This window comes from Stegostoma tigrinum, chromosome 31 (genome assembly GCF_030684315.1).
Source record: "Stegostoma tigrinum isolate sSteTig4 chromosome 31, sSteTig4.hap1, whole genome shotgun sequence".
NCBI classification, from domain to species: Eukaryota; Metazoa; Chordata; class Chondrichthyes; order Orectolobiformes; family Stegostomatidae; genus Stegostoma; species Stegostoma tigrinum.
Window position 1 is genome coordinate 35,846,294 of NC_081384.1, and position 13,498 is coordinate 35,859,791.

Genomic DNA, 13,498 nt, shown 5'->3' on the forward strand with positions numbered 1-13,498 from the left:
ACTGAGCCACTATGTCAAAGGTGTTGTACAATAACCAAGTTGTGTTCTGCAGTCAGAGGTAGTAGGAACTGCAGATGCTGGGGAATCTGAGATAACAAGGTGTACAGCTGGATGAACACAGCAGGCCAAGCAGCATCAGAGGAGCAGGAAAGCTGACATTTCGGGCCTAGAACTTTCTTCAGAAAATCTGTTCTGGAGTCACTCTGTTTTTTCTTGAAATTTCTTCTTGATTATTTTTGAACAGTGCATGGAGCTGAGCTGCTGTCCATTCTTGATGAAACAGAAAATGTATTTATATGGGAACATCTGGAGACATATGAAAATGATACCAAAGGCGCCTGGCTGAGTCTCGTGTATAACACCAAGAGTAAGTTTCTCTTGATCTGAAACATTGCCTTGTTTTTAAGGGGTTGCAATCTGTTTAAACGCAGTTTGTTCACGTCACAGCACAAATTCTATAAGTATTGTGATTATAATGGCCACAGTGCAGATGACAGCAGAAAATGCTGAGTGATTGTGTCCACCAACCTTTGATCTTTTTGTTTATTTTTGGTCACACTCCTTTGCCAACATGTAATCATTCCATTACCATTTCCCATTTAGTTTTTCTATGTCAACGATCACAAAGTAGTTGCAGCTTCTGACCCCTAGGTGACACTGCAAGACAAGTATTTTCTTTTGTTGTGTTACCAGCTTGTCTTAACGAAATTGACCTATTTATCAATTTGCAGCAGACATAACCACTGGTCATTAATATGTGCTCACTGAAATGAAAGGGAGGTGATGGCGTAATGGTAATATTGTTAGACTGTTAATCCAGAAGCTCAGCTAATGTTCCGGGGACCTGGATTTGAATCCTACCATGAGTGATGGTAAATTTGAATTCAATAAAAAATATCTGGAATTAAGAATATACTGAGGACCATGAAACCGTTGTCATTTGTCATCTGTCTCACTAATGTTCTTCAAGGAAGGAAATCTGCCATCCTCACCTGGGTTTGGCCTGCATGTGACTCCAGACCCGCAGCAATGTGGTTGAATCTCAACTGGAATTCTGATATGGCCTAGCAAGCCACTCACTACCACCTTCTCAAGGGCAACTAGGGACAAGCAATAAATGCTCAACAGCTGGCAGTCATAGCCCAAAAGTGTATCAAAAAACAAACTTTCTGGGGACAGGGACATCTAGCATCAAGCAGTCCAAGTCCAGTTTATTTATACTGAGTAAAGCTCTAACAAATGCTTTAACTTTAATCACAGAAATGTACCTGTTGTTGCACGAATGGAAGTTTGCCAATCCTTTGTCCTCTCCAGATGTGTTTGATAATATAGAACCACCTGTGGTTTGATTACCATCTATCAGGGACTAGGATGACTAAACTCATTTCATAACATCATAGAAATGTACAGCACGGAAAGAGACCCTTTGGTCCAACTCATCCATGACAACCAGACATCTAAATTAATCTAGTCCCATTTGCCAGCATTTGGCCTATGACTCTCTAAACCCTTCCTATTCATAAACCACCCAGATGCCTTTTAAATGTTGTAATTGTATCAGCCTCCACTACTTCTTCTGGCAGCTCATTCGACACGTGCCTCCCTCTGCATGAAAAGCTGCCCCAAGGCCCCTTTTAAATCTTGTCCCTCTCACCTTAAACCTATGCCCTCTAGTTTTGGACTCCCTTACTCTAGGGAAAAGACCTCAACTATTCAACCTATCCATACCTCTCATGATTTTATAAACGTCTATAAGGTCATCCTTTAACCTCCAACACTTTGGGGAAATTTCCCCAGCCTATTCAGCCTCTCCAAATAGCTCAAATCCTCTAATCCTTGCAACATTCTTGTAAATCTTTTCTAAACCCTTTCAAATTTAACAACGTCTTTGAGACCAGTATTGAATGCAGTATTCCAAAATTGGCTTAGCCAATGTCCTGTACAGCCGCATATAACCTCCCAACTCCTATACTCAATGCACTGACCAATAAAGGCAAGTGTACCAAAGATCCTGTTCTACCTGCAACTCCACTTTCAAGGAACTATGAACCTAACTCCAAGGCCTGTTTGTTCAGCGACACTCCCAGGATCTTACCATTAAGCATATAATTCCAGTGCTGATTTGCCCTACCCAAATATAGCACCTCATATTTATCTAGATTAAACTCCATCTGCTACTCCTTAGCCCATCTGATCAAGATCCTGTTGTACTCTGAGGTAACCATCTTCACTGTCCACTATACCACCAATTTTGGTGTCGTCTACAAACTTATTAACCATACCACCTACATTCACATCCAAATCATATATCTAAATAATGAAAAGCAGTGGATCCACAAACAAATCCTTGTGGCACACAGCCAGTCACAGGCCTGTAGTCTGAATAGCAATTGTCCACCACTACCCTCTGTCTTCTATCTTGGAGACAGTTTTGTATCCAAATGGCTGTTCTCCCTGTATTCTATGTGATCTAACCTTGTTAACCAGTCTACCATGTGGAACCTTGATGCATGCCTTACTGAAGTCCATATAGACAACATCCATCGCTCTGCCCACATCAATTTTGTCACCAAAAAAAAACTCAATCAAGTTAGTGAGACACTGCTTCCCAACACACAAAGCCATGTTGACTCTACCTAATCAGTCTCTGCCTTTCCAAATACATGTAAATCTTGTGCCTCAGAGTCCCCTCCAACAATAGGGGGAGGTAATGGCCTAGTGATATAATCACGGGACTGTTAATCCATCGACCCAGATAATGTTCTGAGGACCTGGGTTCAAATTCCACCACGGTAGATGGTGGAATTTGTATTCAATTAATTATCTGGAGTTAAGAATCAAATGATGATCATGAATCCATTGTCAATTGTCAGAAAAACCTATCTGGTTCCCTAATGTCCTTTGTGGAAGGAAGCTGCCGTACTTAACTGGTCTAGCCTACAAGTGACTCCAGACCCACAGCAACGTGGTTGACTTTAAACTGCCTCTGGGCAATTAGGGATGGGCAATAAATGCTGCCTAGCCAGTGATACCATCATCCCATTAAATGAATGAAGGAACTTGCCCACCATTGACATCAGGCTCACCAGTCTATAGTTCCCTGGTTTTTCCTCACCACCTTTCTTAAATAAAGGCACCACGCTAGCCAACCTCCAGTCTTCCAGCGTCATCCCTGTGGCTATCGATGATATAAATATCTCAGCAAGGGGGCCAGCAATCACTTCCCTGGCTTCCTGCAAAATTCTGAGGTATGCCTGATCCAATCCTGACGATTTATCCACCTTTATGTGTTTTAAGACATGCAGCATCTCCTCTCGACAAATGCCGAATACTTCAGACGCACGGACTCTGAATTCAAGTTGAAAATGCTCAGCAGGTCTGGCAGTAATAGTGAAGAGAGGAAAAGCAAATCTTGAAGGGCAATGATCTTTTCCCCAGAAGTATAGTGGATCATAATAAGCACGAGAAGTAAAGTTAGAAGTATAATAAGAGTGAGGAAAGGGGTGGGGGAAAACAAGAACAAAAGGAAAGATTTGTGAAATGGAAGATTCGTGGCAAAAGAAGTGATAGTCCAAGGAAGAAGAGATAATAATGGCTAAACCGAGGAATTAAATTGGAAATAGAACCATCACAAACAACTTCTCTGGAAAAATCAAAGGAAATTAATGATCTCTATTTATCTTCCAGCCTTATCCAGGTCAGGACACCACAACTGAACATGCAGCTATCATTTCCAAAATTGACTCCAGTGTCATCTCTTATGGATACCTAACCTCTACAGTCTCATAATTCTCCAAAACACTCTTAGCCCATGACTGCCTCCTTCCCTAGTGCTGATATATTTCCCACCTCAACCCTATTTTCTCATCTCTTGCCCAGTTTCTTCCAACTTAACATCTCCAACATTTCTGATGCTTGACATCATTTGAGCCATTTCCGGTTTCCTGGCCCTGACTGTATCCTGTTCACCATAGATGCCCAAGTTCTCTCCATCTTCATCCCTCATGAAGACATTCTGAGATCTTTCCAATTGTTCTCTCTTCGAACACCAACTCCTTCGTCCAATTAAAAGTCATTGCTTTGTCAGCCCAAATGATTCCCTGAGAACCATCCTGGAGGCATCAGCCAAAGATATGACACAGTCACTAGAATGGGACTTGAAACTGCAAGTTTCTGCCTTAGAGATAGGAGTTTTACTCCTGGAGCTCTGGCTGAGCAGAGACTGAGCTGCACTCTGGCTGATTAGAGACTGACTGAGGACAGGAAGAATCTGCTCGGTCTGAGTGTTAGCACCTTGCACAGCAAGCTGGACCTGAATATGCCATTCTCTGAATGGCAGTATCTGTCAAGTACTGTTTAAAAGGAGAGTTCTTTTTACTGATATATAGAAAATCAATACATCTATGAAGAGAAACTAGGACTTGCATTGAAAGCATTCCCGTTTCAGCTTATTTTTAAAAGCTGATCAGTGGTTATTGTAAAGAAAAGGAATTGGGGCTTAAAAATTCAGTAGTTGCAAAAGACAAAGCAATGAAGCAGGTTGTAGAAATTGCCCAGAATCCCAACTGAAACAGTTTTGGAATAGCAGTTCAGCCTGGTGGCTGTTTAATGACAGATCGCTGTAATGAGCAGCCTTATCATATACAGCACAGAACCCTCTCCTTGATTAGTGAAGACTGTAAATTTTAACATCATCAGTGAAAAATCACATTCGGTGCTTTTAGTGGCCAGACAATAAAGGGAGGGAATAATGGTCCTGTCAGTGACTTCAAATAACACAACAAAAGGGATATTTTTGCTCCCAAGTCATTTATCCCCATGTTCAACGTGCCATTGTTTAATTTTACCACTTTCCAGTTTCCTTCTATTTAAGACACAGACTCACATTAGAATAGAGGCAACCCTGAAATACATTGGGGTAGAATTGCTGCTTTGGCTGCCATCAGTGCCCTGGGTGTAAGTTGCGCCCAAAATTCGGTTAGTTTTGCGAAGAATTTTGTTTTCCATTTCCACTGAAACCCATCTGCAAATTACTGAATGGAGAATATTCCCTGAACTTGTGCAGTTGGCCTAATTTTAAAGGGTAATTTCTGTTTGATAACTTAATGCAGTTTTGCGGGTGTCCTGTTTCTGGTGCAATGGTTTTTTTTAATTTCATGCAATGTTGCAGAAACCTGATTGTAACTCAATGCGATTTGCTCTTAAATTTGCACAAACATTTATGCAAATTTGGCGGATTAAAGGTGAATAGAAGTGGGAAACCCAATGAAATGCAGGCTAAAATGTAAAAGGCCTTTTATATATCAAAGTTAAGAGACTAACAACCAAGTGGCATCACAGCTTATCCTATGTTGGTCTTGGCTCACATGCTGGCTCAAACTATCATTAGATAGTTGTGAAGATAAGGAATTTTCCCACATATAGCCCCAAAGTGAAATTGCCCATGTCCAGCTAAGACCAGGATATCGATGTGAAACTTCCAAATCCATATTAAATCACACCAGCCTGTGCATACTTTAAATTAAATCACTTTTCCCAGATTGAGAATGCAGTTATTATAGTTAGGGAGGTGATGGCATAGCGGTATTGTTGCTGAACTAGTAATTCAGAGAGCGGGTAATGTTCAAACACCCAGGTTCAAAACCCACCACAGCGGATGGTAGAAGTTGAATTCACTTAGGAAAAATAATCTGGAATTAAAAGTCTAATGGTGATCATAAATCATGGTCGATCGTTGTAAAACTCCATCTGGTTCACTGAAGCCCTTAGCTGGTCTGGCCTATGTGTGACTCCAGAAATAGCAGTTAATTCTTGACTACCCTCTGACCTTAGCAAGCCACTCAGTTTTATCAAATTGCTCACAAGGCACAGAGAAAAAGAAATGAATCCGATGGACCATCTGGGATCTACCTAGACCCCAGAAACAATAACGGCAAAAACATCTGAGGACTAGCCCCAAAACTGGGAGATCTGTCTTACATACTAGTCAAACAACAGTCTAACATTGTCCTAAATACTACTACCATCACCCCAGGATATATTCTGTCCGACCAGCAGAACAGACCCAGCAGAGTTGATGACACAGCGGTATACAGTCATGAGGGAGTTGCCTTTGACATCCTCAACATTGACTCCAGACCCCTTAAAACAGAAACATAGAAGATGGGAGCATGTGGAAGCCATTCAGCCATTCAAGTCTGCTCCACCATTCATCACGATCATGGCTGATCATCCAACTCAATAGTCTCATCCTGCTTTCTCCCCATAATTTTTGATCCCATTCACCCCAAGTGCTATATCTAGTCTCCTCTTAAATACGTTCAGTGTTTTGCTATCAACTACTTCCTGTGGTAATGCATTCCACAAGCTCACCACTCTTAGGTGAAGAAATGTCTCCTCATCTCAGTCCTAAATCATCTACCCTGAATCCTCAGACTGCGACACCTGGTTCTAGACACACCCACCATCAGGAATATCCTTACTACATCTACCCTATCTAGTCCTATTAGAATTTTATAAGGCTGTATAAGATTCCCCCCCTCATTTGCCTGAACTCTAGCAAAAACAATCCCAACCTACTCAATCTCTCCTCATGTGCCAAACCGGCCATCCCCGGAATCAGCCCGGTAAACCTTCGCTGCACTCCCTCGAGAGCAAGAGCATCCTTCCCCAGAAAAGGAGTCCAAAACTGCACACAGTATTCCAGGTGTGGCTTCACCAAGGCCCTGTATAACTGCAACAACATCTCCCTGCTCCAGTACTTGAAACCTCTTGCAATGAAGGCCAACATACCATTTGTCTTCTTTACCACCTGCTGCACCTGCATGCTTATCTTCAACAACCTGACACCCAGGTCCCACTACACACTCCCCTCTCGCAATTTACAGCCATTCAGGTAGTAATCCGCTCTCATTTTTGCTTCCAAAGTGAATAATCTCACATTTATCCACATTATACTACATCTGCCATTGATTTTCCCACTCACCCAACCTGTCCAGATCACGCTGAAGGATCTCTGCATCCTCGTCACAGTTCACCCTCCTACTCAACTTGGTATCATATGAAAACTTGGAGATGTTACATTTTGTTCCTCATCCAAATCATTAATATATATTGCGAATAGCTGGGCTCATAGCACTGATCCCTGTGGCACCCCACTAGTGACTGCCTGCTAATTTGAAAAGGACCCGTTAATTCTTACTCTTTGTTTCCTCTCTGTCAAACAGTTTCCTATCCATCTCAATACACTTGCCCCAATTTCATACACTTTAATCTTGCACATTAATCTCTTATGTGGGAGTTTGTCAAACACCTTCTGAATGTCCAAATATGCTACATCTTCTAGCTCCTCCTTGTCAACTCTTCTAGTTACATCTTCATAGAATTCCAACAGATTTGTCAAGTATGATTTCCCCTTCATAAATCCTTGCTGACTTTGTCTGATCCTGCCACTGCTTTCTAAATGCTGTGCTATAAAATCCTTGCCAATGGATTTGAGAATTTTCCCCACTACCAATGTTAGGCCCACCGGTCTATAATTCACTGTTTTCTCTCTACCTCCCTTTTTGAATATTGGACTGACATTAGCCACCCTCCAATCTGCAAGGACTGTTCCAGAGTCTATAGAATCCTAGAAGATGACCACCAGTGCATCCACTATTTCTAGACGTACTTCTTTAAGTACTTTGGGATGTAGATTATCAGGCCCTGGGGATTTAGCAACCTTCAATCCCAACAATTTTCCCAGCACCATTTCTCTGCTGATATTGATCTCCCTCAGCTCTTCCCTCTCACTAAATCTTGCAACCTCCAACAATTGTGATATCTGATTTGTGTCCTCATTTGTGAAGACAGAACCAGAGTATGTATTCAGTTCCTCAGTCATTTCTTTGTCCCCAATGATATATTACCCAATTTCTGTCTGTAGGGGACTGACGTTTGTCTTTACCAATCTCTTTCTCTTCACATACCTACAGAAACTCTTAGCCTCACTTTTTGTCCCCTGCAAGCTTACTTTCATACTCTATTTTCTCCTTCTTAATCAATCCCTTGGTCCTTTTTTACTGAATTCTAATCTATTCCCAATCCTCAGATTTATTATTTTTCTTGTCCAAACTGTATGCTTCCTCCTTGGATCAGACATTATCTTTTATTTCCTTTGTAAGCCATGGATTGGCCCTCTTACCCATTTTGCTTTTGTGACAGTATGGAATAAATGGTTGTTTGCAATTTCCCGTGTGTTCCTTGAATGTATGCCATTGCCTATCCAATGTCATCCCTATAAGTAACTCTCCCCAATCTATCAAGGCCAACTCACACCTCATATTCTCATAATTACCTTTATTAAGGTTCAACACCCTGATCTCCGAATCAACAACCTCACTCTCCATCTTGATAAAAAAATTCTATCATGTTATGGTCGATGTTCCCCAAGAGGTCTCGCATGGTGAGACTGGCAATGATTCCCTTATCATTAACCAGCACCCAGTCCAAGATAGCCTGCTCTCCAGTTGGTTCCCCCACATATTTGTCAGGAAAACCATCCCATACACACTCCAGGAATTCCCCCTCAACGGCATTGTGGCTAATTTGATTTGCACAATATATGTTCAGATTAAAATCATCCAATGATCACCAATATTCCGTATTCATATGTACCTCTAATTTGCTGTTTAATGCCATTGTTGGCATCACTGCAGTTTGAGGGTCTATATATGACACTTACTAATGTTTTTGCACCTTGATATTTCTCAACTCTACCCGTACAGAATCCACATCATCCACCTAATATTCTTTCTCACTATTGTGTTAATTTCCTCTTTAACCAACAATGTTGCTCCGCCACCTTTTCCTTTTTGCCTGTCCTTCCTAAATATACCTTGAGACATCCAGTTCCCATCCCTGGTCACCCTGCAGCCAAGTCTCCCTAATCCCAATTATCTGGTACTCGTTTACGTCTGTAATCACAATTAGTTTATCTACTTTGTGCAGATGCTGTGCGCATTAAGGCACAAAGCCTTTAAGCTTGTCTGTTTAACAGTGTTTGTCTCCTCCTTATTTTTCTGAAAGCCCTGTTTGAATCTTGACCTTGGTTTCTCAGTGTATCACTTTTCTAGTTCCCTTTTATAGCTTTTGTTTCAGTCCTTGTTGCCTCCTTCTTATGACGCTTTACATAGGTTCCCATCCCTCAGCAAATTAGTTTAAACTCTCCCCAACCACTCTAGCGAACACTCCCTCAGGACAGCAGTCCCAGTCCTGCCCAGGTGTAACCCATCCAATTTGTACAGGTGCTACCTCCCCCAGAACTGGTCCCAATGCCCCAGGAAACTGAAACCCTCTCCTGCCACCACCTTTGCAGCCATGTATTCATACGATATAGCCTGTCATTTTTCCTCCGACTAGCACGTGGCACCGGTCGTAATCCTGAGATCACTACCTTTGAGATCCAGTTTCTTAACTTTCTTCCTAGCTCCCTGTGTTCTGTCTTTAGGACCTTATCCCTTTTTTTTAACCTGTCATTTGTGCCAATGTTTACTACAACCACTGGCAGTTCACTCACCCCCTTTTGAATGTCCTGTACCTGCTCCAGGACATCCTTAACCCTAGCAACAGGGAGGCAACATACCATCCCGGAATCTCGTTTGTGGCCGCAGAAACTGCATTTCCTCCTACAGTTGAGTCCCCTATGACTATAGCCCTGGCACACTTTTTACCCCTCCCCTCTGCAGCAGAACCAGTCTTGGTGTAACAGGTCTGGCTGCTGTTGTTTTCCTCTGAGATGTCATTCCCCTCAACAGTTTCCAAAATGGTATATCTGTTTTGCAGGGGAATAACCACAGGAGATTCCTGCACTACCTGCCTATCTCCCTTTCTCTGCCTAGTGATTACCCATTCCCCTCCTGCCTGCAAAATCTGAGCCTGTGATGTGACCACCTCTCTTTACATGCTACCCACAATAGTCTCTGCCTCACAGATGCTCCACAGTCTCCATCCATCGCTTCAGCTCTGCAACTTGAGGAGCTGTAACTGAAGACACTTCCTGCATACATACTGACCCGGTGGGGATGAGCTGGAACTGTTCCCAGTCTGCCCCATTGAGCAAGAGGAGCAAACCAAGACTATGAGCTCTCCTGCCATGGTTTACCTGTTTAAATTAAACCTTGGAAAGTACTTTATATAAGGTTAAATCAAATCTAGTTACCTGTACCCCTTCTTTCCTGGTCTGTGTCCTACCCTTACAAGATTCAAAGCCAGAACGAGTACTGTAAATGATAGAAGTTGTCAGGACTTCCCTGCCTTATACACTACTCACCAGTCAAGTCTCTCTATTGTAGTCACCTGCACCAGGGCAAGACCACTCACTGTCCTGTGACAACACCACTTCTTCAACCTCTGTTTGGTAGTGGTGACTGTATCAATGCAAATCTTCACCCCCACTTGCCGACCAGTGTTGTCACCGCCCTCTGCTGGACACTCATCTTCACTCAAACTCAGAGGGTGACTTGCTGAGGTCCTCCTTCTGCTGGTGACTGTGCCAATGTCTCATGCCTTCAGATTAAATGTGAACAAGAAAACCTCCTGCTGATTACCATATATCATTCTCCCTCAGCTGATGATTTGTAACTCCTCCATGTTGAACAACACTTGGAAGAAGCACTGAGGATGGCAAGAGCATGCTTAGTGGGGGGATTTGAATGTCTATCACCAAGCATGCATCAGCAACAACGCTATTGATTGAGCAGGTCGGGTCCTAAAGAACATAGCAGCTAGACTGGGTCTGAGCAGGTGGTGAGGGAACCAACAAGCGGGAAAAACATACTTGGCCTCATCCTTACCAATCTGCCAGCAGCAGGTGCTCCTGCCCATGACAGTATCAGTGAGAGTGACCACTGCATAGTTCCTGTAGAGACAATGCCCACCTTCAGATTGAGAGCACTCTCCATCATGTTGTGAAGCACTATCACTGTGCTGAATGGGACAAACTTCAAACCGATCTAGCAGCTCAGTACAGGGCATCCATAAGGCACTGTGGATCATCAACAGCAGCAGAATTGTACTCCAGCACAATCTGTAACTTCATGGCCCGGCATATCCCCCACTCAACCAATTATCATCAAGCCAGGGGATCAACCCTGGTTCAACAGAGAGTATATGAGGGCATTCCAGGAGCACCCCCGGCAAACATAGAAGTAAGGTGTCAACCTTATGTAACTACCAAACAGGACTACTTGTATATCAAACAGTACAAGCAGTAAGCGATAGACAGAGATAAGTGTGGTGAGTCCAGTTGTGCTTTTCTGGCCAATGGTAACCCCTGGATGTTGATAGTGGGGGGATTCAGTGATGTAACACCACTGCATGTCAAAGAGCAGTGGATAGATTGCCTCTTATTGGAAATGGTCATTGTCTGCCATTAGTGTGGCAGGAATGTCACTTGCCCAGCCCAAGCCTGGATATTGTCCAGATCTTTTTGAATTTGAACATTGGTTCCTTCAGTGTCTGAGGAGTTGGGATTGGTGCTGAACATTGTGTGGTCATTAGCAAACATTCCTATTTCTGATCTTATGATGGAACGAAGGTAATTGTAAAGCAGATGAAGATGGTGGGGCCTAGGACACTAAACTGAAGATCACCTGCAGAGATGCTGTGAGATTGGCATGACTGACATTCTGACCTCTAACAACCATTACCATCATCTTCTGTGCCAAGTATGACTCCAACCAGCAAAGAGTTTGCGCCCTGATACCCATTGATTCCAGTTTTGCTAGGTCTCCTTAATGTCAAGGGTTGTTAGTCTCACCTCACCACTACCTAAAAGTTCCCCTCCATGCCACTCACCATCCCAATATATTACCATTCCTTCAGTGTCACTGGATCAAAATCTGGAAATTCCTCCTAAATGGCATTGTAAGTCTACTAACAGCACATGGACTGCAGCGGTTCAAGAAGGCAACTCAGCACTACCTTCTCGAGGGCACCTACAGATGGGCAACAGATGTTGGCCCAGCAAACAGAACCTCCATTCCATGAATGAATGAAGAGAAATTAATGTGGCAAAGGTTCATTAAATTATTCCCGGAAACGAAGGGTGTGCTGTCATTCACAAGGCTGAGTAAATTGGGCCAGTGTTCTCTAAGTTTTGAATGAGAGGAGATTTTATTGAAACATGAGAGATTCTGAAGAGCTTTTATAGGTTAAGGTGCTAAGTGATTATTTCTCCTGGTGGGGAATCTAAAATATTGGGGCACAGTCTCAGAAAAAAGGACAAACCATTTAGGAATAAAATGAGGATAAAACACTCAAAAAGGATGCCTTAGAAGATGAAGAATTGTCCGTTGTTGAATACATATAAGACTGAAATAGATGGATTTTCCAGATCTTGGGCTCAGATACAGGAAGTGGACAGGAATGTGCAGTTGAAGCCCAAAACCAGCCATTGTCGTATTATAACATGCAGCAGGTTCAATGAGCCAAATGCTATTTCTAGAGCTCTTGTTACCATGTGTTGTAATTGTGCAACCATGCTACATACTTAGGTTATTCCGTGGTTGCTGCATCAAGTAATTAATAAGGTTACCATGCAAAATTGTTAGTGTGGTTATCAAGTAGAGGTTATAGTGTCTTTGCAAAGCAGCTGGGTACAATCAGCCCTTAATCTTGCTGAGTTTTTTTTTAAAGGTGGTTCTCTTGTCTGGCCTGATAAGACTGTCTTGAACTATTCAAACTGGGCTCGTGGAACTGAGAACATGAGTCTAATGAGTCCAAACACTTGCTATTGGATCAAGAGCAACACTGGCATCTGGGGAATTGGTCCCTGCACCAGCTTCACACTAGGCATCATCTGCAAAATGCCAAGAGGTAAGACATAAAAGGGAAGATTTTATGATGTGGCCAGAAAGTGACATTGTTCCAACAATGGTTGGGTAGGCACCTAGGGCTGTGCAAATGGCTGATGTTATTACATGGACAAAACAGCCTTAAGGGAATCTCTCCTCTCACCCAAAAATCACAACTCCTAATAGAGGACTGTACAAAGGTGACCATTTAGTTCCTAGTATGGGGAATATCTCAGCTGAGATTGTCCCACCACCTCATCCAAATCCACGTTAATGAGCTTTCCAGCAAATATTAGTGGATTAAGGCTGATGAACAGAATCATTTGCTGAATCCTTCTGTTCCCTCACCCAATAGTTCTCAGAAGCTGAGTTGGATTATTGTGCAATGCTCATGGCCCCCAAATGAATCAACACAATTTTGACTTCTGTGCGACAGTAAACCCATTGGCTTCAATCAGGACACACCTTACACTGTTTCTAAGTCAGGTAGGAGACCTTCTAGTTAATTCTTCTGATGATAACTAAATTAATGCAATTTTATTTTCAATTTACTCTCACAGTTCAAAAGAACAGCCTTCTTGGTACCTGTAAGTAAATCTCATCCTGTTACTCTGACCAGTTCCATTTGGACACGGTGACCTGATTTTGAGAATTTCTTTTTA

The 13,498-nt window shown here is 42.6% G+C and overlaps 1 protein-coding gene across 1 annotated transcript in view; it reads left to right on the forward strand.

Annotated features, from left to right (window-relative positions):
* mrc2 (mannose receptor, C type 2) overlaps window positions 1–13,498 on the forward strand; it is a 248,976-nt gene that overhangs the window by 230,600 nt on the left and 4,878 nt on the right. The window contains exons 27-29 of the mRNA XM_048560554.2: window positions 245–367; window positions 12,679–12,858; window positions 13,397–13,423. Of these exons, the coding sequence (XP_048416511.1) occupies window positions 245–367; window positions 12,679–12,858; window positions 13,397–13,423 (330 nt within the window). The remainder of the gene's footprint in view (window positions 1–244; window positions 368–12,678; window positions 12,859–13,396; window positions 13,424–13,498) is intronic.